The 26,208-nt window shown below is 40.7% G+C and overlaps 3 protein-coding genes and 1 long non-coding RNA gene across 5 annotated transcripts; 3 read left to right on the top strand and 1 right to left on the bottom strand.

Moving 5' to 3' along the window:
• The first annotated feature begins 394 nt into the window (after window positions 1–394).
• LOC120290025 lies at window positions 395–1,357 on the top strand. 2 transcript variants are annotated; one of them, XR_005547900.1, is made up of 4 exons: window positions 395–450; window positions 629–679; window positions 761–850; window positions 1,170–1,357. It is a non-coding gene; the product is annotated as an uncharacterized LOC120290025 (long non-coding RNA). The 2 variants fall into 2 exon arrangements; XR_005547901.1 differs by lacking the exon at window positions 1,170–1,357 and having other exon boundaries at window positions 761–1,135.
• Window positions 1,358–5,728: 4,371 nt separating this feature from the next.
• Window positions 5,729–7,678, bottom strand: LOC104448075 (protein DOWNSTREAM OF FLC). Its single transcript, XM_010061859.3, is given in 3 exon segments — window positions 5,729–6,105; window positions 6,107–6,282; window positions 7,412–7,678. Coding segments are annotated over 3 exon segments (483 nt in total). The 5' UTR covers window positions 7,569–7,678; the 3' UTR covers window positions 5,729–5,955.
• A 5,870-nt stretch (window positions 7,679–13,548) lies between these two features.
• On the top strand, window positions 13,549–17,028 carry LOC104448074 (probable glucan 1,3-beta-glucosidase A). Its single transcript, XM_039304477.1, is given in 10 exon segments — window positions 13,549–13,823; window positions 13,905–13,940; window positions 13,942–14,025; window positions 14,123–14,308; window positions 14,466–14,499; window positions 14,502–14,623; window positions 15,129–15,298; window positions 16,005–16,160; window positions 16,254–16,606; window positions 16,725–17,028. Coding segments are annotated over 10 exon segments (1,512 nt in total). The 5' UTR covers window positions 13,549–13,634; the 3' UTR covers window positions 16,907–17,028.
• Window positions 17,029–20,649: 3,621 nt separating this feature from the next.
• LOC104451239 (probable glucan 1,3-beta-glucosidase A) lies at window positions 20,650–25,271 on the top strand. Its single transcript, XM_039305336.1, has 9 exons — window positions 20,650–20,760; window positions 20,890–20,977; window positions 21,011–21,042; window positions 21,415–21,612; window positions 22,164–22,328; window positions 23,900–24,069; window positions 24,143–24,298; window positions 24,371–24,714; window positions 24,830–25,271. Exons 1-9 carry the CDS (start codon window positions 20,650–20,652, stop codon window positions 25,009–25,011), a joined length of 1,446 nt encoding a protein of 481 aa, XP_039161270.1. The 3' UTR covers window positions 25,012–25,271.
• Window positions 25,272–26,208: the final 937 nt, after the last annotated feature.

Below are 26,208 nucleotides of genomic sequence, written 5' to 3'. Positions count from 1 at the left end.
TGTCTACTGCTTAGTTTATTTGCCATTAACTTCTAGATGCTCAGTGCTTCTTTTCAAATGCTTTTCTTTGCTTGTGGTGCAGAGTTGTGTAATATGTAAGCAGACTCATGGTTCCTGCACTCAATGCAGCAGATGTCCTACTTATTTTCAAGTTATGTGTGCTGCAAGAGCAGGACACAGCATGGAAGTAAGTCCTTATATAGATATATAATATTTTCATGACTTTTATCGTAACATTGGTAGAATTTCTTGAGCTGGATTTTTTAATCTATTCGACGCTCGCTCTTGCTTTCTTTCTATTTTCTTTGGCGTTGGATTTCAAGGAAGGATATGTTAGATAGATACTCATGTAAGTTTACACTGATTCTATATCTTTGTTTTCAGTTACACTTTGCTGGAGAAGAGCGGGAGTCAAATAACAAAGAAGTTGATATATTGCGCCGATCATAGGTTAGATTGGTTCCCCTTGTCTACATGTTTTAATTCTCTGCTTCAATCTCATGTCCAGAGCTGTTTTGTTAAGTCTATTGCCTAGAAGATTTAACAACTATGATCCATTGACTAAAAACTATATGGTGCATGCTGCCTTGTCCTGGAAAAATATGATTTTACTTGGATGATTATGCAGAAGGTTCGACAGCCAAGAGGTTGATTATAACTATGTCATGGTCATTAACAAGTACGTTTGCTCCTCCAATTTTATCATCGCATTTTGCTTGATGTGTCTTTCATAATGGCTAATATTAAATTACTGTTTCAGAGGACAGAAAAGCATCGAATATGTTTCGGTAAATCTGGTATACATGGATGGGGACCCTTTGCTCCAAGAAATATTCAGGAAGGAGAAATGGTACCTTCTCCTGAAAACTACCTCATTATTTGCATGTTATGCTTTAGTTGGACGGAAATGCTGTATTTGTCATTGTACTTTTCATTTATTCTTGGAAATGGAGGACATGATAAAAAGAGACAAGTACAGCGATTTATATTCTCAAATGTTTTTCGTTTTTTCATTACCATAAAGAGTGGAGTTTAGGAAGTGTGTTTCTTCATGATTTTCCCTCCCAAAGCTTTGTCTCTTTGGCTCATCAGGTTCATTGATTAGCATTGAAATCATGATCTGCATTATCTGTCAGTTTGTCTTCTAAACATGCTGAGACATTGTGCAGCTCTTCAAGATCAGTGAAGAACTTGTAATCGATGCCACAAATAAAGGGAATATAGCTTGGCTAATTAATCATTCGGTAAGTTCCAATAGAAGCATTTTTTTAAAACTAAAAATGAAAAAAAAAAAAAGAACCCGTTGGAACCTGTTGGAACCTGGAACCGACCCCGGAACCTGTGACAGGGTAGGTTCCAGGTTCTTGATTCTCACGGGTAGGTTCCAGGTTCCCAAAAATGAGGAACTGTGCAGAAAAGTAGGTTCCAGGTTCCAAGCGGAACCTGTAAGGAACCGGGAACCGCTCACCCCTACTAGGGACCTTTAGTTTTTCTCGTGCTGCGTTTGCAAGTCAAAAAGACTACTTGAAGATCACCAACGAATTTGCACGTCTCCTTTTGCATATACGACCACACGGGTAATTACGGCCAAGCCCGATCAAATTTGAGGTCGTGTCAAGGAAACCGCCACAATCATTTTTGAGATCTTCGGCCCACTTTTCCGACGTCTTTTTTTGTCTACAGTAAAAAGTGAGTATGGTCGTGTTTTCCGGAAAGCATTGATAATTTCCAGGAGTCTTCCTAATTTTTAGGAGACTTTGTATTGTGTTCGATAGTTGGACAAATATCCGACACACTTAATTACTAGATCTCAGAAAATCGACACGTCTAACACGTGATTCCGACATATATGGGATCAATTTTTAAAAAAATCAGTAAATGAATTGTTAAAATGTAAATATATAAAATAATAAAAGATAATAATAATAAAGAGAGAAATAAGAAAAACCTAATTTAATCTTATCTTTTAACTCTCACTATCCATGACCCAAGATTTTTAGTATAAATTCTAGACTCTTTTTATTGTTATTTATTTTGTGAATTTGAATTAAATTAAGTTGATTTATGTTAGAGTTTTCTATTTTTCAGAAATGATGGGTTAGCGTATCATGTCATTACGCATATCATATATCAAGATCGGTGTTACTTAGGTTTCATGAACCCATTTTTTAGAGTGAGTATGCGGTTGATTCTTCTTTTATCAATTGGTTTCATTTGGATCTATTTTTTAGAAGAAAAAGTTAGCCCATTTGATTTCTGCCCTGGCCAAACAAATAATGTGATTTTGCCACTTGGTCCTTAGATATTTGCTTTTCAAAAGTTGTACAGACAAAACTCATCGATGAAGATTTTGGTTCGAAGTAGGAGAATCATTTTTACCTTCATTTTATCGGTGAAAAGATGAAGATAGATGATCAGTGCAGCTGTCCTCTCTAACTGTTATTATTTGGGTCTCATACCATTCACAAAATATTTGATTTGAGGTCAAATTACTTAATTTACTACAAAAACCTTAAGTGGATTGCACGATGCTACATACTTGCGATATGAGATGTTACGTACGAACGAATGAAAAATGTGCTTGTGCGTGTATAGACGCAGCTAATCATATCCAAACCTGTCGTATTTTCACAAACAAAGTATTAGCTTGGATAATTAAATCAATAGGTCTAAACATATCATTAAGGGGCAATCAAAACGCGGCATGTTTATTATTCGCATATAAATGGGTTTGATCTGTTAATAAAACAAACTTGTCTAAATTAACACAAATACGCTTGCTTTCGTGTAGTGTAAATGAGCTGTGTTGAAAATCGCTATATCCGGCTAACGTAGTTCGATGGATATGCGAAAAATTAGAAAGTCTTCCTAGATGAGATATTGAATGCCCAAATCATACTTGAATATGTAATCTTGTGGAGGACAATGACACTTCTTTACTACTAGATTACCCTAGTAAGTGGTATGGAATCATCTATGTTGAAGATTATATACGATCCAAAAAACTCCTTGATCACCAATGCTCTTCTATTTGCAACATTGCTTTCTGTTTTCTGTGTTGATTCGTTTATTATTAACGTTCATGCTATTAGAGTAGGAAGTGAAGTGTGCTTTATTGCAATTTGACGACAAAAGTCGTAAGCACGCAACTGACGCGATGCTTTTGTTGAAATCCATTACACCCGATAAAGTGACAACTCGAGTAGGGATAAAAAAGGACATGAGAAATTGAACTCGAGATTTGCGAGTTTAGCTTGGAGAGAACTCGATCTATCCAAACCTACAGAAATTATTTAAGACGTACGACGATTCTTTCAAGGAGTGAACATCATATCCTTTTTTTTTCAGGACATCTTCGGCCAACTTATGACGTATTGTTGTCCACCGCAAAAGTAAATTATGGCCGTGTCTCATTTTCGGGCTGAACCAATTTCGAGCGTTTCTGCAGATAATTCTTATTTTATCAATTGGTTTCATTTGGATCCATTTCAAAACTTTTTAGCCCATTGAATTTCTGCTCTGGTCAAACAAATAATGTGATTTTGCCACTTGGTCCTTAAAAAATTCGCTTTTCAAGAAGAAAATTCTAAATCTAGTAAAGTAAATAATGCCATTCTGAGAACCGATTTTTCTTATATTTGCATTATATTAATTTGTTTTACTGGAATTTTTTTACCGTAAGCCAGTAAAAAAAAAAAGTTGTTTCTTGCTCAATTCTATTATGGGAGCCAAACGAACAATAGGAATACCAATGCCCTTTTGTATTTCCATTCTATTTTCCAATTTTTTTTTCGATATGACTCCATTTCTTTGGACCAAACACGCATTTGGGCCTTGTTTGGCGTATTGTTGAAGGATTTGAATTACTTAACTTCACCTATTATTGAGACTGCACCATCACTATTATTACAAAAAAAAGAATATAGCATATTTGATAAATACATTTGAAAAGGTTTTTAGCAAATTGAAACTAAAAATATAATCAAAAATAAACAAATACTTGTGCAAGACGTCGCCAATAATAAACTAGTGGAGGACTTGCAGACCGACACAGTTGATGATGGGGTGGTCCATGATGTTCAAGCCCATCAACCTCCATATGGTCTCTGAGCTTTGTCATGATCGGGGTGTGCGTAGTCCGGGCGGGTGGTTCCCGACCTAGAACTGAGAACCGCCCGCTAAGAACCGATTCCAAAAAATGGGAACCGAGAACCGCCCGCTAGTTGCATGGATCCACCCGGGAACCAGACCGCGCGATCCAGTCCGGTTCCCCGGTGGATCCATAGAACCGGTCCAACCTCCACACCTTCCCCTTTTCGCCTTCAACTGGTTGCGACCCTCGCTCCACTTCCATCTCGGCCACCACTACCATCTTGGCCACCGCCTCCGTCGTCTCCCACTCCTCCCTCAAGACCGACAATGAGGAGGACAATGGGGACGATGAGCCGTTCTTAGACCTAGACAATGGAGACAATGAGCAGAGGAAAAAGGGCGTGGCATTCTGCTCCTTGTGAGCCAGAAAGCTTTCGACTTGAGCTGCATTTGAAAGTTTCCCGACAAAGAACAGATAAAAACATGGTGAACGAGGAAAAAAGAGAGCTTCCAAAACTTACCAGCAAGAGAGAGAATAGAGAGAAGTAAGAAGAAGGAAAGAGGAAGACGCTCCATAATGCCGATGGGGGTTCTTCACGTATGCAACTGCGCACCCCCTTGGATCCCTGCTTCGCTCATTGAAAGCGCATCGCAGTGTCCCCTCACATTGAATTTTTTAATATTAAAAATTTATATATTATTATAATATAACCGGTCCGGTCCGTGGGCGGGTGAGCGGATGTGCCATGAAATCGGAAACCGGACCCAGTACCCACCGATTCCCATAAATTGGGCAGGAACCGGACCGGTTCTCTTAAAACCACCGGTTTCGGGCGGTCCGGGCGGATCCTGATTCTTTTGCACACCCCTAGTCATGATACATCCTTCGGACCTCTGAATTCGAATCACATCCTCAAGTCCTAAGTTTCGACCCCAAAAAAAAAGTCCTAAGTAACGCCACAGAACAGCACCCACCGTAGCCATGGATGTCGTCAGCCTCATGCGACTACAGCTCTGGGGTTGTGCAAGGGGCGCAACATCCGCTACAGCTTATTGACGGGATTGGCAGAACCCGTCATTCTAAAAACCGGCCAAGTGACAAAGTCGGGCTTGATGCCGAGGCAGAGTTTCTTCGCCCTGTGCAACTGTAATTTGGAGTCATACAAGGGGGCAACCTGGTTAGAACCTCAGGTTGATTGATAGATTGAGAATAAGAGAGAGAGAAGAGAGAGAGCAAGTGAAACGAGTGGGCATAGGATGTCATCCGTGTAAGGAGCCTTGACCGCGGGTATTCGGGACAGTGATCGCCAAGCAACGCCTCAGCAATGGGCGGACGTAGGCCATCGTCAGGCATCATTTTCCGTATAGACATGTCTAGATGTCTTGGGAAACAAGACCATAGCGGGTAAAACGTAGGGAGGAAGAAGGAGAAGCCACAGAAGGAGAATACATCTCCGCCCATTGAGATGCGTTCTTATAAGATTCCCATTCTAAAATGTCTAGCTGTGCAAGAATCGCTCCAACCTAAGAAAGATCATTAAGTTGAAATAGAGATGATTCCGCAGCAATTACTGTCGAGGCAGAAATATAGAGTAGGTCCAACGATTCTATCCTCAGGCTCGCATACATCACCATCTGGAAGAAAGAAATCATTCTAGTCTAATCGGAACCAAGCTATCAATGCAAACTTGAATTGATGGAAGAGAACACAGCATCTTTTTAAGTCCAATTCAGCAGAAAACAGAGTTCATATTACTACACGACGAAGATGACGCATCAATCAAGTAATATTCGACTGCAATCACTCCAAGTAATGCTATTATGTAATTAAATTAACAAATAAGAGGCTCCCAGATTGAGGCTCTAGACATCAAAGTCCTGGTATTGCTGAAGGACCTGGGTGCAGCCAGCCAAGGGCTGGTCCATCTCGAATCCCATGTTGTTGGCATATCGGGTGTCGGAAACGATCCCGTTGTAGCGGGTGAGGATGACACGGGCACGGTCACGTCCCTGCGGCCGGCTTCTGGCAATTGAGCTGCGGGCTGCTCAGGAGCATGGCATCGCAAAGCTGGTCCTGGTGGTCCTCTGAGACAAACAGCTTGTAGGTTCCGGTGGAGTCGGTGGTCGCCTCCTGGCTATACAGGAGCTTCATGCTGGTCCTGTCCTTGCATTCCACTTTTACCTTGGCACCTGTTGAATCAGTCCAACAGAAAATGCGGTTCAGCAAAGTAATCTCAAGAGCGACAACAGCCAAATTATGGGATGAGACGCATCCAACATCCACAATATAAGTCCTCATGTAAACTGGAGTCACAATTACAATCATGAGGAGAGTTGTGCAGGCAGGCAGACACCAAATGTCCTCTCATTCTCAACTTGCCAAAAAGCTTTCTTGCATATTCTAACAAGGCCAAAGGATATTGGCCTGGCTTTTCTCCTTCGCAGAATGGACTGCTTAAGAATAAAAAACTACAGACTGCAGCAAGCAATAACAAGATTCGCCAATTGGGTAAATCGATCGCCCCAAAAGATCAAAAGGGGACGCGTTAAGAGGTGCTATTGACAAGTAGTAGGGATTTGCAGTTCCAACTTCCATCTCTTTCCAACTAGCACCCACCGCGGCTCGACAGCCGCCATCGAAGGATCCACGTCCTGATTCAAATGCAGTTGAAAATGCCCAATGACGGTTTTCTTTCTCACTCAGTGAGCATAACCCGAATTCCAGAACTCCCAATCTACACCAGATCTACCCGACTCAAGACGATTTACCGAAGAAACGACTACCGTAAAGCCCTACACACGGTCGAACAAATCGCTGTCTTTCGAACAGTTCCAAGTCGCAAATCTGCAGAAATTTTCCCAAACTACCCTCCCACGCTACACAAAATGCTCAAATCAAACCCTCCTCCACAAGATGAAGCAACTTCACAAGGGCGGTCGAACGAAACGCCGATATTCAAAGTGACGCCACACAACTCAGCCGCTCCTAAAAAGTAGCACTAGCAATCAACTGGGGCGCGCTCACTATTCACGACTCTGCCATCCCCTGCACACTTCACCACACTACACCACAATCGCCACGGACGCAAGACTGCGGCGACCGTACACGCAGATCCTAACGTCCGGCAACCCGATCCGCGCCACATCTACCCCAGATCTAGACGATATACCATTACGCTACAGCAGAGTGACGGCGACAGTAACGGCAGACTGTGACGCTCCGCCTTCCTAAGAGAGACAAAAAAGAAACGGGGGCGGAAAAGGGACGCGCTACTGCTCAAAAGTCGCAAATGGGTCAGGCGAGACGGGGGCGCGTTACCGGCGATGTAGGTGGAGGCGGGGGTCTCGAAACCGGCACGGCAGGTGTCGCAGTAGACCTTCCCCGTCACGGTGAGCGGGTTCCTGGCGGGCCGGGCGGCGACGGCGATCGCCGGGAGCAGGCAGCAGAGGGCGAGCAGGACGGAGAGCCTCGCCATTTTCGTTCTCGAAAAAGATTCAAGCTTTGGGCTCGACGGTGCGGTGGAGAGAGAAATCAGAGGGAGTACGCAGAGGGAAAAAGCGAAGAGAGATGGGGTGATATAGAAGGGCAGAAGATAAAAAGGAAAGAGAGGGGGCACGAAAAGGTAAAGAACCGGGGGATCCGGTGCGGGAAGGTCTACGATGCGCCGGCGCTCGGGATTGTTGTGGGCCGCTCGATTTGAGGACCGGGGTGGGAGAGTCAACGGGCGGGGGAGCGCGGAGGGCGGGATGTGGGGAGGGGCGTGGTGGGGGAGGAGCAGGGGATAATCACGGGGGTCGTGATTGCGCATTGGGTGCTGGGCTGGCAGCTGTCGGTGGTCACATGGGGGAATCATGATAGCGTTGCCAATTTATTAGGAAAGAAATCCGTGAATCGAGCGGGCTCGTGTACGCCGTTAGATGAGATGGGACCCACGGGAACCCGCCTGATCTAACGGTGCGAGCCAGCTGGGATCTCCTGCGCCGGCGCAACAGGCAATGACTGCTCGACTGATGGGAGAGAGAGGAAGCAAAGGAGAGCTGTAATCCAGAAAGCCGCGTTCGGGCGGTGCGCAAAAGCGAGGTTTCAAACCGCGTAAGAGGTTTGAACGAAAGGCGTGGGGCCCATTCCTTTCCTCGTGGGCCAAGCCCAAAAGCGATGGGCTTTCAGCCCAGTGTCGCGATGGTATAATTTTGTTTCACAAATAATATGAACTAGGGGTATGTAAAAGAATTGATCTGCTTTGGATGCCCGAAATCGGATGGAATCGTCAGAACCGATGGTTGCGAGAGGGTGGTCCGACTTGCCCCGATTTATGAACCCGGTGGGTGCCGTCCAGTTCACGAATCTATGAACGGATCCATCCACCCACCTAATTGGATCGGATGATTAATTTTTAATATTAAAAAAATTAAAATTACTAATTAACAAACCTAACATCAAAATGATCAATAAAGTTCTAAGATCCACCATCTCTATCGCATTGTTGGTTGGGGTAGGTGTGTTATCATGAAACTTCCCACCATTAGCTGCGTGTATCCGTCTACTCTACTTTAAATATTCATTTACTCTTTTTTTTTTTCAGATGATTCATCAGCATTCGAATCTCAACTCCTGCCTTTAATTTTAAAAAGTAGCATTTTATCCATCATCTTGCATAGCTTGGTGTCGATGTCATCAACACACACTACTGTCTACTTGTTACTCCTCTCATCTTCAAATTCTAAATCCTCCCTCTGGTGGTTCTTCTTTACCCTAATTCCACTGAGAGGCAAAAGGTCGCTTTCATCCTCCTCCAAGTTAACCATATTCAGTGATTATTTTTCCTTAGACCATGAGTTTACTAGAAACTTTCTAGTATATTACCCGATATGAAGAGTTCTCATTGTGGGATTTAAAAAGTGATATTATTATTGTGAGACCGATTTTATGGATCCACCTAAAAACCAAACCGGACCGGTGGTCGGTTCCGGGTGAATCCATGTAACAAACGGGTGGATTCGATTCCAATTTTTCGAAACCGGTCATTAGCGGGTGGTTCTCGGTTCTAGGTCGGAACCGTTTGCCTGCACCATGCACACCCTAATATGAACATCCTTTTTCCCTAAAATCACTACTTGATCATAGCCAAAAGTAGGACCGTTTCAAAAAATAATTACCTATGTATCGCTTACAAAATTGAATGAAATTAAAATATTTTTATCATACATGAAGATGTTTAGATATAAGTTCTTATTGATGAGGGAGAAATTTTCATTGACTAATTATTATAATTTCCAAGCTATACAAGTGATTGTTGTTAAGAAAATATTTTCCAAACCACTTACTTTTAATGAAACAAACGAAACCCTAAAATTTTCAATTTTTCCCACACCTTTTAATACATTCCTAGATAGCACAAGAAAAGATATTTTGTCTCTTCTTTTTTATTCTTTTTTATATTGTTTTTAGTTTCTGGGAACTACGTTTTCGGTCAAGACGTGTACATGCCCTTATGAGTGGTCATCAGTCTGGCACGAGAGGAATGCGTACTCCTCCCGCTGGCACCTCAAATGGTGGGAAGATTGGAACATGGGGGGCGGCGGAATTGGTGGCGCCTCAAGTGGGCGGAGATCTATAGATAGAGATAGAGCCGGTGTTGGACCGCCGGTGTTGGACCGGCGGTGGCAAGTCCACCACCGCCGGTCCTGCACCCGTTTGACTCTTGTCTTTCCTTTTTGCTCTTTCGGAGCATTTGCATTGAGTGCTGGGCCAGCAGCTGGCGGTGGTCACATGGCGGGAATCATGATAGCGTTGCCAATTCATTAGGACAGAAAATCCATGAATCCAGCGGGCTTATGTACGCCCGTTAGATGAGATGGGACCCATGGGAACCCGCCTGATCTAACGGCGCGAGCCAGCTGGGATCTCGTGCGCCGGGGCAACAGGCAATGACTGCTCGACTGATAGGAGAGAGAGGAAGCAAAGGAGAGCTGTAATCGAGGAAGCCGCGTCCGGACTGTGCGCAGCAGCGGGGTTTCACACCGCGTCAGAGGTTTGAACGAAAGGCGTGGGGCCCATTCCTTTCTTCGTGGGCCAAGCCCAAAAGAGATCGCAATTGTATAATTTTGTTTGGCGAATTATATGAACATCTTTTTCTCCCTAAAAATCACTACTTGATCATAGCCAAAAAGAAAAAAAGGAAAAAAAAGACCATTTCCAAAAATGATCACTCGTGTCGCTTACAAAATTAAATGAAATTAAAATTATTTTTATCATATATGAAGATGTTTGGACATGAATGTTTATAGATGGTGGAGAAATTTCCATTGAACAATTATTATAATTTCCAAACGATATGGCGATTATTATTATCGTGAAATAAACGGAGCCCTAAAATTCTCAATGTTTTTCTACACCTTTTAATACAGTCCTGGATAGCATAAGAAAAGAAATCTTGTTTCTTCTTTTATATTCTTTATTTTTTTTTTATTGTTTTTAGTTTGAGACCTACATTTTCAGTCAAGATGCGTACATGCACTTTTGAGTGGTCGTCGAGGTCACTAATTGCTCTTATGGATTTCGCAACCAAATTACTAAATTATGATTTTGATCATTGAATAGGATTTGGACAACCAACATAGTTTGATTGAGACCCGATTAAATTACTTTCCGAATTTTGATGCCGTCGTTTGTGAAATGTTCCCCCAACGCCATAGCCGTAAGGAAAAACGAAACTTTTGAGGCACATGAAGCACATCGTTATAAGTGTCACAACTTGGCATTTTTAATCAGGGAAATTGTGTACTAGAAATGAAATGATCAAATTCATATAATAATATGTCGATTTCAAGGCAACGCATGAGGTATCACGTTGCGAAGCGTCAGTAGTATTACATTTTTATATCATATGCTCGAATGTGCACCTCGTCTGGACATTTACATCCCCATCAATGAAGCGACCACGATGACTACTGTATGCAAATAAATAATGTAAAAGAATATATATGGAACATGCATTGCCGCGTCATCTCTCCAATATTGAGGATTAACAACTGGTCAACGAAACCCTAATTCCCGGCTGAATACTTCTAGATGGAGAAGCACAGAGTCCAATTGGGATTAACTCCACTAGCACAAATGATTATTTTACTGCATTCTTTTGTGATGTGATTTTTTTTTTTTTAATAGGGTGATATTACCATACCCATACCGACGAATCTCTTGGAATGACGTATACTTTTTTATGGGTAACTAGCAGATGTGCATATGCGCGATGGGTGTGTGCAAGAAGCTAGACATGCGAGAATTCGGCAGAACCGAATTTATTACTAAATATTTTAATTATCAAATAATGAGAAGACATTATTGAACAAAAAAAATACACGGTTTACGAGGAAATATATGTGGAAAGGTACAAATATTCCCAGAATTGATGTCTTTTTCAGGAAGGCTGTTTTTTTATGGAAAAGATCCAAATTAATATTTAGCATGCGACGAGATTATATAAAATTTATAATGTTCTCATTTTCTCATGAATTTAATATTTACAACAGACATTATTAAAGACATTTTAGAAAGCTTAAATGGATTGATGTCCGTTTTACTTCTTATAATAGTATTGATTACCTAAAGGATAGTGGCAAAAGTTTCACGCGGAAATTAAATCGAAGTTAAATGGTGATGTGGTGTTGGCTTAGCATCTTACATGACTTTTAAATATTATTAAATATAAAAATGACAATATTTAAAATTCGAAAAAAATCCAAAATTTAAAAAGAAAACAGAGACCATGGATGCCAAAAACACTAACCCTTTTGCTAGAGCCGGTGGCCACAGTCTGATCACGGCTAGGATCATGTGAACAGGAAAAGATCTCTTGGGCTGGGCAACCCTGATGACGGATGGTCAGGGTTGAGCAAGCCTTGCGAGATCTAGCTTGTCGGGGTGGCGTACGGTTGGATCGATATGGGTCACTCAACCCGAGTTTCATACAACCTAAAAGGTGCCACCACTTCTCTCTCCAGCTCTTCTCCCTTCGTCTGAATCGGAGGCCACCAGGGTGGCGGCAGCGGCAGCGACTATGCCGTGGTTGGCTAGAGGTGGGCAAGCACTTGGTGGGCCTCGTCAGTGCTTTAAGTGGATAAGTGTCTTTCTATTAATTTTTATTTCGACTCATTCAATACAAATTAGTTAGTCATTACTTACGTGGATTTTCATTTCGTTTTCGTTTTTGTATAGAAGAACCAACTTGAATAAAAAGAAATATAGTTTAGAGATCACTTTATCCAAAAAAGAAAAAAGTAGGTATAGGGGATTGAACTAATTGGAACGATACTCTAGCGGTGTCGTTATCCCATTAGCCAAACGTCTCTGACCAATACCATTTTGGCCACATGATGAGATCCAATTTCAAGTTTCCATTACTACAAAAAAGTTAAACCTCGGGTTTATTCATTTCCTTAACTTTCAGAAGGTGCTAATTAAAAAACAATACTCTGTATATTAACATCAATTTACAATCGGGCAATAATGTTAGGCATATGAATGTGGTCGTTGAAATAAGATTTGCTTATTTCGTTAAGATACATGTGGAATGAATGTTAGAGAAGTCTTGAATTGAAGATTTGGTGCGTTGTGGAATAATTAATATGTTCACATCTCATGGGAGGTGGGGTTTGAGCAAGATCTCTCCCTCCCCTTCTTTTTCTCTTTTCATTGGCTAATTCGTTTTTCTATTATCTTATTATTGCTTTCATCTCATTTTGTGGAGCTTTTCTCTTCTGATCTAATCTAGAAGCTCATCTTTCCTGTTTTGAGGATATTTCTTTCCCAATCTAGTCTAGATTTGAGGATTTTGCGTGTATGATTTCGTGTTTTCGCTTCCTCGGGTTTTGTTGCCATACAAGTCCAGTTTCAAAGACAATTATAGGAGTTTTGTGAAGATTTTGCTCTTACAAGTGTAAGGTCCATGCTCGTTCAATCTTGTTTCTTTGAATGGGAATAGTGTTGGGGACGCTAAATTTAGGTGCACACTGGCTTGAAAGATAAAGTTATAGCAATAGATGGAGATCTTAGCGTGTGCTCATAACGAGAAGATAGATTTAGTGATTCAAAATCTCAAAATTATCTTTTAAGGGTGTAACTCCTGACTTTATTCTACTGATTCCTCTTATCATCTAGAGCTTGTTTTGTTTTGAAGATGTTTAGAATTATTTGCAGTTAGATTAGTATGTTTCTATCCTGTACTTCCGTGCAAATAATTGACATGTTACTTTGACCGAAAAAAGATAATTTGAAGTCAAGCCCACATCAAACTCCTTTAAAGTTGCCTTTGCCGACCAGCCGAATTAATTGTTTTGCGTTTCTTTCAAAAGTAGGAAGCGGTCAACTCCTGGCAGCCTGCATGTTCAGCCCATCCTACTGGCCAAACGTTTCTAGACTTCTGACTTCTGACTTCTCTCTCATTACTTTCTATATATTCTCTCCAATTTATCACCCCAATCGTACAGGAGACGAAGATTAAAAAAAAAAAATTAACAGTTACAACAAGAAAGGAACGACGATGTTCTCGAAGGAAGCAAGACAACTTCTCTTGATCTGCATTTTCATGCTATGTTCCGCCCCATTCCTTTCTCATGGGAGGGTCGATCCCAAGTACAAACTGAAAGCAGTCAACCTCGGAGGTTGGTTAGTCACGGAAGGATGGATCAAGCCTTCTCTGTTCGATGGAATCACCAACAAGGACTTCTTGGTACGTGCTTTTCCCTTATTCGCCAAAGTGTTGCGGCCTTTTCGTTTATGTTCGTTCATGAATCTTGCTGCAATATTCTAGGATGGAACTGGGCTTCAGTTCAAATCGGTGACGGTAGGGGAAGTATCTGTGCGCCGAGAGCGGTGGCGGGACCATCATAGTCGCCAACCGCACTGCCGCCTCCGGATGGGAAACCTTCAAGGTGAAAGAGCAGCGTCTAGAGAGGAATTTAGTTGCTCGATCCAAAGTGAAAGCAATGACTGAGGAGACGTGTATACCTTTTGTTTTTGTGACTGCAGTTGTGGAGGATCAACGAGACTCTGATTTTCAACTTCAGGGTCTTCAACAATCAGTTTGTGGGGCTGGACGCGAACGGGGTTGACGTGGTGGCCGTTTCGAGTCCCCGTCTCGACGTTCGAGATAATCAGAATTCAGATGACCCGAGCAGAGTCAAAATCAGAGCTTCCAATGGCCTCTTCTTGCAAGTAATGAGATGCTCCATTCTCAGTTTCAGTTTTCTTGATAATAAATAATGGCAATTTCATTGGGCGATAGCTGGTTGAACATCTAAGATCAAATCAATGTTGAAACTTGAATGAATCATATATTGAGATGGGTGTGCGATACTGGTGGTGGCTGCAGGCGAAGACAGAGGTATCGGTGACGGCCGACTACAAGGGGAGGGCGGATGGGGCGATGACGACCCATCCGTTTTTGTGATGACCTTTTCCGGTGGGTTGCGAGGCGAGTTTCAGGTCACTAACGGCTATGGACCGGAAAAAGCCCCACAAGTCATGAGGGTAAGAAACCAAGAACTAAGGAGCGCCATCATTCTACTCTTCTACTTTTCGCTTAATGACATTTTCCGACCGCTAGCTAAGCTGCTCGTATTTTCCCTTCGGTTACTTATCAAACGCTAAGTTGAATGCTTAGGTTTCCAACTCCCTTTCTTTTTCTTTTTCTTTTTTTATTTTCTCTTGGTCAAAGGACCGACGTGCCTAATTCAGAACAATCCAGCCCGTGCGACCATCTCGTCTTGATACTGACGATTTTTTTTGGATAAATGAGAAGCGAACTTGTCGACTTCTATCAAGATTTGAGCGTTTGACCGTTCCTAAGCACCGTCCAACTAACCGTCCGCGCTCAATTTTCAATACCCAGCAACGGAGGGCTGCTGCCTGTCTACTGCTAGTGGTTGAAATTTCAACTTATTTAATGAATATCGCCGTTGAACTAAAGGATCGCCTTCACATGCTTGAACTTGATTATTGCCTCTCCATATAACCAGTTGTTCTGGATTTTCAGGAGCATTGGAGCACATTCATAGTGGAAGAGGACTTCAAGTTCATATCAACAAATGGGTTGAATGCGGTGAGGATTCCAGTGGGCTGGTGGATAGCGATCGACCCGACTCCTCCGCCGCCTTACGTGGGAGGCTCCTTGGCCGCACTTGACAATGCCTTTTCTTGGGCACAGTACGTCCCACTTTCCTATGAAGCTTCGCACGTCGCATTCGCACTTTCCATTTCCATTTGCAGAGAACATGATTCCGCATTATTGTCACCTTTATCCTCTCCTTTAGCACATTCGATGTTGAATAGGCAACCGAAGATTTTGTCTCGCCATCGAGCGTGGTAGCCCAATGATAAAAGAGTCACGTTGTCTTTCATGAGGTCGGAAGTTTAAAGCCTATTGTAAGCCCAATCTCCGGTCTGCTTGTATTTAAAATATTTGCTAGTTACCCCTTATAGAGGTACTTCCTCGGTTCTGTACTGCCTATAGGACTCTAGGCGAGGGTTTCATATATTTAGGGATGTCCAAGTGTTTATGGCTCAAACCAAATGTTTCTTACCTTTTACCAAAAAAAAAAAAAAAAAGAATGGCACTACACTTTTTAACTCACTCTGAATTGATTACCTATGATATTCTAGAGGAATGAGTGGTACCCACTGCTTCACGATTGGCTAATAAACCGCACTCATCTAGGGTTTATCTCATCCTCACTTTACCCAACAGTAGGTATTTACTACATGGGCGATAGTTGATGCCAAATGTTCCGCTAGACTTGATATAACGCAGTCAATGATGCCCCTTCGTCCTATTATCATGTGCATGTAAAGAAGTTTGAAAAGGGCCTAAATTCCGCACTGACCACCTCTAATGTTTCTGTAATTTTGGTAGGAAATATGGTGTGAACATCATAATCGATCTGCACGCAGCACCAGATTCACAAAATGGGTATGAACACAGCTCATCGAGGGACGGATCTCAGGAATGGGGAGCCACCGATGCTAACATCCAGCAAACAGTAGCTGTCATTGAATTCCTCACTGCTCGGTAAAAACTTTTCCACCCGCTTTCTGTATCAAATGGAATCACATATATCAGGGCGAAGTCAGAAAATCTGGAGTTCCAAATGCCATTTTTCAGGTACGCAAAGAGCCCGAGCCTCTATGCCGTCGAGCTCATCAACGAGCCTCTCTCTCCGGGAGTAGCCCTCGACACCTTGACCAAGTACTACAAGGCTGGATATGATGCGGTGCGCAGGCACTCCCAAACGGCCTATGTAGTGATGTCGAACCGCCTCGGGCCTGCCGATCCCAAAGAGCTCTTCTCTCTGGCCAGTGGCTTGGCCGGGACCGTGGTCGATGTGCACTACTACAATCTGTTCCAGGATATCTTCAACAGCATGACGGTCCAACAGAACATCGATTTCATCTACACTAACAGGACGGCGCAGTTGAACGACATCACCATGGCGAACGGTCCTCTCACCTTTGTGGGTAAGTCCAATGGTGATGCCATTTGTCGATACTTTTCTACGACGAGATAGCTGAAAGCTGAACGGTATGAAATGCTTATAAAACTTTGTTGATGATTTGATTTGCGAATTGGGTGAAGGTGAATGGGTGGCTGAGTGGCAAGTGAGCGGAGCTACGAAGGAAGACTACCAGAGATTCGCAAAGGCACAGCTCGAGGTGTACGGGAGAGCATCGTTCGGATGGGCCTATTGGACCCTCAAGAATGTTAACACCAAGTGGAGTCTGCAGTGGATGATCAACAATGGCTATATAACGCTTTAATCAGTTTACCTATTCGAATTATTTCGGTATTTTCCTACGCATTGACGCTCATATAGTCGATGTTCGTGATGATCACCTCGGTTGGAGCCCATTAAAGTGGAATAAATAGCTTTTACTATTTCTGAATGGTTCATAGCCATAAGCAAGATTGATTGGAGGTCCGAAGAAGAAATTATGGACAAGCAATGATGCGAGGCCAAAACGTAGGCCTCGGTGTTAGATGATGCTTGTAGTCATGATCGCGCCATACTTCGACTAAAAATGATTGCTGCGTTGGGATTACTTTGTGGGCCGACTTAATCGGATCATGTTAAAGCTCAGATTTAACATACATAACGGAACTCGGCAGCATCGTGATGGCGTACTAACTCCTTCAAGGAATCAAAGCTTTGAGCTATTGTTATTTACCACCTGAAAGACTTTCTAACTTTTGACTAGGAGTAATCGGTTCCTAGTCTGGTTCTCATTTTTTGGGATCAGAGACCGGGCCGAATGGTTCTCGAACCAGGAACCAAACCACACTAACCGGTTTGGTCGAATGGAATCGGCCACTTAGCAAAAAAATTAATTTTAATTTAAAAAAAATATTAGAGTTATTACAATTTTAGGGTTTATTGTTATTTTTAAGAAATTAAAAAAATATATTTTTTAAAGAAAAGAGTCTCGGTTCAGTCCATAGGTTCGATTCCCCTCAAGAACAAAGAACCGGTTCCATTTTTATGGAACTAGGAATTGGACCGATATCCCTGAACTAGACCAAATTGGACCAAACTTTGGACTAGCCGGTTTGGTCCGAGCGTTCCGATCCGAGCGATCCAATATGTTCACCCTACTTTTGACACGTTAATGGGTTATAGTAGTAGACTCTTCAACTTGGACTTTTGGGTTATTCGGGAGCTAATTTAAACCAATCTATTGGGTCATATATGGATTACTTAAATTGTGAATAGCCTTTCTTAAATGGGTTAAAAATTTTAAAGGCTAAAATAAATTGGTATATATGGGTTGAGTTTATAACCCATTTTCAAACCACTAGGCTCACCCACACACTCTCTCCCTCTTGAACCTTATAATTAAAAAAAAATCAAAATCATAATTATTTTTAATTTTTTTTTTCTTTCTTCTTTCTTCTTCTTTCTTCCTACTATGGCTAGCCACAACAATGGCTTGCGATCGACTAGGTGAGGGATGAGCTTGTTGTAGGTTGGCAAAGCTCGAGCTCGCTAATCGAGCAAGGGCAAGACCTCACTGACGTTTGGTGAGGCTCTAGCCTTGCTAATTTGTTGAGATTCAAGCTCGCTAGCCTTAGGCAAGCTCCAGCCTCATTGGCCTGTGGTGAGGCTTGAGCTCATTTGTAACTAGTCACGCCCGTTACGTGGCTTGTGATCGGTGAAAAGAAGAAAAAGAAAAAATAATTAAAATTTTGATTTTTAAAAATAAAAAATAAAAATATTAAAAGGAATGCATGGAGGAAAATTAAATCAAAATTTCCATACCAAATGGTGAAAAATATTTTTCAATTTATTTTCACATTTTAAGCAACTATTAGAAAATATTGATATTTTCTAAAAAATGATTTCTTGAACAATATTTTCAGAAAAAAGGAAGCCTCGACTTTTTTTTTTTAATTATAAAATTGTCCACTAAATTTGTATTGTATAAAAGAGTTTTATCAATACCATTTTTTTTTTCCATAAGAAACGAGTTTTCCTATATTTGGTTAAATGGGTTGGGTCGAGTATGAATTGAAAAATTTGTATTATGATAAATGAATCGGAATTAGGTTAAATTGGTCAATTTGGTTCAGACCATCTATGATTTGATCCAAATCCAACCTAATCCATTAATTTGGTAGGTCTACTCAGATCAAATATTCAGTAATGGTGTCAGACCTTAATGACAATTATTCAAGGTTAGCTGCGCTGTTATTATTATTATTATTATTTTTGGGATCAAAATGCTGTTAATTGCAATCATAAGATCAAATATAAAAAAAAAGGTCAGTGTACTTTTACTGTTACACTCCAATTCCCACTAGATGGCGGGGCACTTAATAGTTTGATTCACCAGTACAATGACGTCAACGTAGTTGCTGGCGACTTTCTTGAATCTTTAAAAAAGAAACAATAGTGCAAAATGCAGAAGTGCAGCCAAAATTCTCATCGTATGATCCTATTGATTCGGGTCGTGACCCCAACAATCACGATCCGAACATTGCAAACGCCACAATTTACCCAAACGTCGTGGGCTGATGTGATTGTGTAATTATTTGCGGGCACCCTAACAATATAGAAAAACATCCTCGAATTGTTGAGATGTTTCCATTTTGTACGAAGCGTGTTAGCTTCCCACATGGCAAACATTAATAAATATATTTTTGGTAACAAGTGCTCCAAAAAGTTTCGTCATGTAAAATAACAAGATTTGGGGATAAAACGAAGATTCTCAAAAGCATAGAACCCCTCATCCTTTTCATTTTTGGAGATGAGTGATTCCTTTTTTCTTTGTCATGTCTTGCCCATTTCCTAGAAATTCACCTTTATGAATTATAAAAGAGTTCTTTGAGATATCATATCATGTGGACCCTGTATAATATTCACATTACCCAAAAGCTATTATTTACTCGGCTCATATGTATCGTTCCATAGAAGTATTGCTCAGCAATTAGAGATTTTTCTTTTTTTTAACCAATTAGAGAATGGAGGAGACACAAGAGGCAAGCAACGATATTTTAATAGAATAAAAGGATAAGCATGGAGTGCCCCTGAGATACTTATTAAGTATATTTTTTATAGAAGGGGTCTTGCTAATGAACGCTCCAGAGGCACTTATGAACTATGCTTTGGGAAATATTTTCATTTTTACCGGACTCATGACACATAACATGAAAAACACAGTATATTGGGAATGATAAATTTTCTTTATTGCAATGTTTGACAAGTGCCCCCGTGAAACTTGGAAATAAAATTTTATTTCATATAATACAATTTTGAAGGTACCTTTTCTGCATGACACAATGACAATCAATCTATTGGAAATTGAATTTTCCTTAATTAATTTCTCAATGAGCGTTTCGGTAACACTTTAACAAAACCCTTTTTGAAAGAGAGAACATAATTGGACAGATGAAAGAGTAGCTAGATATACATAAAGAAAGAAAAAAGATAAATGCAATTTTTTTTTTAATAAAATGTATTTTGCTCTCCGTGAGACCTAAGAAACGTTATCATCTTAAGAAGAATATAATTCAACGGCACAGGGACGGGGAAGTTCTGTCGAAGTTTACACGGAAACCATAATAAGCGAGTCAACAAGAAAACCTTAAGCACCAAGGAGACTTGAGAAATGGAAAAAGCTTAGACGACTGCACTGTTACTTTGTGAAGGTCACGAAAAATAAATAGGCAAACGCCTTGTGGCAAAAGTCAATCTTCACGCAGAAGACTCAGCTTTTAAGCTAATTGAGTAGGCAATTGTTGTCTGCCGTAATCATGCAAGCACGCATTGCATCTTTACTTAACCGTTTCGAGATTTTAGTATATGAACATTTCTTGTGCGAGTACCATTGGATATGTTTTAGTGATGTTTAGTGCAAATTTCATGTGTTCCTTTCGGGACAAGAGGTTGCATAACTAATGGCTGCTTTGTTTTATCTTGATTTTCGGATGGGGAAGTAGGCAAGCAGAAGGCGTGGAAGTCATCAGCAAGGGGGTCCAATCAATCGGCAACCATTCCGATCGAGAGATGGAGACTCGTAACACCAAAATAAGAGCGGTGAATCTGGGAGGCTGGCTTGTCACGGAAGGATGGATCAAGCCTTCCCTCTTTGATGCAATCCCCAACAAGGACTTCTTGGTACTCTGCTACACCCACATTCACATGTATTTGCCTTGTTTATCGCTTCATGTTTTCGTTGCTTTTTTGACCGATGATTCGGTTGGTTTGGGAAGTTTTTATGATTCTGAAACAGCGTCTAATGTGTAGGATGGGACTAGCCTTCAGTTGAAGTCGATGATGGTCGGGAAGTATCTCTGTGCCGAGTCTGGAGGAGGAAGCCGGGTAGTTGCCAACGGCATGGGGACTAGTGCAGTTGCCGAAACCCTAGCAGGTTCCGCTTCACATTGGGAGACATTCAGGGTGAGTTAGCTTTAAGCACATAAATAATCTTTTGCTAGGCAAACCCGTGATGTTAGTTTGGTGGTCAAGGAACGAACTTGTGTCTGTGGATTAGATGCACAGTAGACAAGTGCAAATAAATTACATGTTTGGCTCATCTCTTACATAGTTGGGATATGCGTGGAGTTATCTCATGGGCACTTAATATTGGACAACGTTAGGAATGGGAGATATTCTCCTGTCATTAAATTAAAACTCAAGTCGTTCAACTTGGAAATAGCGTTGATATATTCTTCTGTTGACAATAATTTTCCGACTAGGATAGGTGTCATTTTCAGAAAGAAAATCTCGTGCATTAAGCTACAGATGGTTTGCCGTGTTTTGTGGGTGTAGCTTTGGAGAATCAACGAGACGCTCTTCAACTTCAGGGTTGCCAACAAGCAATTCGTCGGCCTGGACTCTGGTGGGGACGGGGTCGATCTGGTGGCTAGTAGTGATTTACCCGAGAGACCAGAAACCTTTGAGATTGTGAGAAACCCAGATGATCCAAGCCGTGTCAGAATCCGAGCTGCCAATGGCTTCTTCTTGCGGGTCGTCAATCTCTTTCCATTCCCTAAATCTTACAGAAGATTGATGATAGGCATACTAAGACAGGTTGAAAAATTATTGCATGAACGTCATGCATGTATTAAAATGTATAAGAACCGTTAGAATTAGTCAAACCCATCTGAGACCCGCCTTCCAGTGCATGTACTAGGTTTCCTAAATAATTACTCAAGACTTGTCTACTAAATTAGATATTGAAAATGGTCCACTTATGTAAAGGTTTATAGTTTATCCTTCAATCTGTAGACCAATTCAGTAGACCAACTTTACTCTTTTACACAATAAAAATTTAGGTAAACACTGGCCGGCTGAAAATTATTCAAACCTTTTCGAAGAAGAAATTGAGAACAACAACAAAAAAGATCAAGAAAATAAAAACTTAATTATATCAAACGTGATGTGAATGAGCTTTTAAATGAGACCTTTTAACAATCGACCAATGGAGACTAAATTTTTGTGAGTACGGGTGCATTAGTGATTGATTAAAGTGCAATGAAGGAAATAAAGTGATTATCGTAATAGAGTTTGTTTTGCAGGTGAGGACAGAGGAACGGGTAACGGCAGATTATCAATGTGACAAGAGCAATGAGTGGGGAGATGAAAATCCCTCTGTGTTTGTGATGAGCTTCACTAAAAGATTGGAGGGTGAGTTCCAACTCACAAATGGTCTTGGACCACAAAAAGCCGCTAAAGTCATGAGGGTATGTAATTATAAAACTCTTATTGGAATATATTAAAGTTCACGCTTCTCGGCTGATCAAATTAACCAAATAACTTTTTCTATGCTTGATTATAGCTTTAACCAAACTCACTCCATGAGAAAAAAAAAATTAATTTTTTTTATTAGTTTGGTATTTTGACTTGTGAACGAGTATTTTTTGAGAAGGAACTAATTTCAACCGGTAGTTATTAGTGTCGCCATATATAGGAGATGTGGTAGTTGTTGCAGTTTCCTAGGTGTCTCGTATGTTGCTCATAGGGTTTTTAGTCCCGACAACGTACTACTCTTAGTTGGCCTTGATAATAGTAAATATTGCCCATGTAAAGTGATACAATTTATATTACAAAATATAGAATGAAAATCTGAATGGGACATCATATGATGCGCACAACCTACTCTTACCAAGCTCAAGTAAATATTTACTAAACTTAGCTAGAGGTGATAGGTTTGGTCATAGGGTCAATATTTATACGCCCCATCATCTTATTTGTTGGAATCTTCACAGTGGAAACATCAATTTGTGATCCGGATATGAGAAATTCTCATTTATAAAATACTACTTGACCTGACGTTTGGGTTCTTTCGTTGTAAATGTCACCCATGCTCGGATTTTCCTTGTCAATTACAACAAAACCGTGGGTCTGTAAAGTATGGCTATTATAAATAACAAAGTTGCAATCATGACAGCACATGGACAGAGCTACCCGTTTATAGACGAGAAATACCTGATCTAAGAATACTGAATTACAAAATTAATTTGTTGATTGGGGTGTCAAATTGTGATTAGGTGTTAAGCATGGTTTACCTATTTAAATGGGTAAGTTTTTCCTGAACTTGGATCTACTGGACCAATTCCATCATGGCTATCCACATAATGAGTTTCATAGGTGGAACCCACAAAACGGATATCTATAATTGATTCTATTCGTTGGACTTGGTTCTACACACAAGAAATTCTCCTATTTAAAGATTTATTTGCAAATTGAGATCACTTAGAGAACCGATTCGGCATGCTAAGTTTAATAACTCTAGCATTGCATTTATTCAACAGCAGAGAATATATATTTTTGAGCAATTATCTGTCCAAAATTTTTGAGCATTCACATTAGTCTGAGCACACTTCTTCTTCTTAAAGGTGACATGCTCTTCTTTATTTTCTTGTATCTTTTGAGCTCGTTATGCGAATCTTTCCACTACCTTTTAGTCACCCCATCTAAACTAAGTGTTAATATTGTATATTTGGGGAAGTCTCAAGAGTGATTAAGATCAATCCAGCAACCAAGAAATATAATAAAAAAAGGGTTTGTTCTCTTGATTTGATTAAAATATAATCCTATTATCTGATTAAATATATTGAAGCAATAATTCTTCGTAGCTTCATCGATCAATCATATATTTATGAAAGAATAAGGCGATCGTACCTATACTAATTCTGTTTGATGGATACATAAAATTATCTTTATAAGAAGAATTTGCGAACACGAGGTCTGCACCAGTGTGTGCATATCTATACCCTAAGAGACTTAAATAAAAGGTATTAATTAATAACAGGATCATTGGAGGACGTTCATAGTGGAAGATGATTTCAAATTCATAGCCGAAAATGGATTGGACGCTGTCAAAATTCCGATAGGTTGGTGGATAGCAAGCGACCCAAATCCTCCGCCACCTTACGTTGGTGGTTCGTTGGCCTTTTTGGACAATGCCTTCTCCTGGGCAGAGTGAGTCTATTGCCATCTCCTCTTCATCTCGTTACATACAATATAACGTATCGACTAAATTTTTCAATTGCAGGAAGTATGGGTTGAAGGTCATAATTGACCTGCGCGCAGCACCTGGTTCCCAAAATGGCTGGGAACGGAGCTCATCAAGAGATGGGTTCCGAGAATGGGGAGACACAGATGACACCATCCTAGCAACCCTCCATGTCATAGAATTCCTTACGTTCCGGTAATTAATTAATCTGTGGTTCACAAACCTTATTCCGAGTACTAGGGTTATCGTTTGATTTCGCCTATGTAGATACGGCAAGAGCCCCAGCCTCTATGCGGTCGACCTTCTGAACGAGCCACTCGCAGAGACGCTTCCTCAAGAGATTGTCAGCAAGTTCTACATCGCTGGTTACAAAGCTGTCCGCAAGCACTCCGCTGCTTATGTGATCATGTCGTGCATGCTGGAAACCTCCAGCGGGGAGCTACTGCTCCCCGACGCAAATAGCCTGGACAGGACAGTTGTGGATATGCAATGCTATTTTCTGTGCGACACAGAATTGGACACCATCCAAGATACCCTTCCTTTCTTTTACGAAGGCTGGTTTGCCCAATTGGAAAGTCTTGCTACATCAAATGGACCTCTCATTTTTGTGGGTAAGTCCAAACCTGTAACAAAATTGTCATGGCATTGATGCCATATATGTACTAATTTTCGCGTGTACATGTATATATAAGAAGTGTGGATCGATGATGTAATGTGAAATTGCAGGTGAATGGGTAGCGGAGTGGGGACCGAATGGAGCAACAGAAGAGGAGAACCAAGAGTATGTGGAGGCTCAACTGAAAGCATACGAAAGAGCCACGTTTGGATGGGCGTATTGGACTCTCAAGTGCGCAGAAGATCATTGGAGCTTGGAATGGATGATCAAGAATGGGTACTTTAAGCTTTAGATATTACCTATATATATATATATATAAGTCCATGCACTTTTTAATATATTGTAAGTTGTAAGCTCTTATTATCTTTCATCAAGTAAACTTTTAGCCATCTTTGAATGAAAAAGCTGTCTAGGCAAGCTTTAAGGCACATGCGACACACCTTATAGCCCTTATAGCATCCGTGAAGATTTTTAGTTAGGTAGTGGTAATCATGAGACTCTCATGACTTATAATAGATTTATTTTACTATAACATAGTTGCAAAAATCTATTGTTCCATGCCCAGGAATTTTTATTTTTTTCGTGATAGTAAATTTCAATAAGTATTGATAAGTGTTAAAAAAAGTTGGTAAAAAATACGATTGGTTTACTTTTTCCAAACTAACATATTGGTAACTTATTGATAATTGTAAATTTATCAAATTGTTTATTAACTTATCATCTTTAATTCCTATAATTTGCCGTTGCTTTGATTTACTTAATGTTATGTCAAATTATTAACCTACAAATCTAACTTTATCTAAATGACCAACAAGTTGTTTCCTATAATGTAGTTACAAAATTCTACTGTTCCATGCCCAGGAAAATTTTAATAAGTATTGGTAAGTGTCGAAGAAATTATTGGTAAAAAGGATGATCGATTTAATGAAAGAGACAAAAGAAGCCCATACCTTTTCTCTGATACATGAAGAGCTCTCCCAAGCTCTTCATCTCTTCTCCATCTCGGTCAAAGTCATCGTTGTTCTCCTTTCTTCGGAGAATGAAGCCAGAGAAGCTGGTCATTTTCTTCTTTCTTTACGCGCGTTCACATGGCCAAGCAATGTGCAGGGAGTGTATCAGCAAATGCTGGTACGAAGAAAAAACAAAGACGTCCACCATATTCCTCTCTTTTCATTTTTTATTCCCCATGCTGATACCATAGCATTTAAAGTCCGCGCTTCGCCTGTGCGGTAGAGAGCGGATCAGATTTTCTGCACGGATTCAAACTCAAAATATATTTTAAGTCTTTAAGGCACCTAACCACATACTTTGCAACAGGTAAAGGTGCCCTATAGTATAGCCTGAAGATGGTAGCTATATTGTTTGTCATTCCCTGTCCTTTCACCAAGGAAAAAAGAGAGAAAGAACCTAAGCTTGACTCACTGTGAATTAATTACCTATGATACTCCAAAGGAGTGAAAGTGAAGCCCATCGCTTCACGTTTGGCAAT

The sequence above is a fragment of the Eucalyptus grandis genome, chromosome 11 (assembly GCF_016545825.1).
Source record: "Eucalyptus grandis isolate ANBG69807.140 chromosome 11, ASM1654582v1, whole genome shotgun sequence".
Classification (NCBI taxonomy): domain Eukaryota; kingdom Viridiplantae; phylum Streptophyta; class Magnoliopsida; order Myrtales; family Myrtaceae; genus Eucalyptus; species Eucalyptus grandis.
This window is presented reverse-complemented; position numbering and strand designations above follow the sequence as displayed.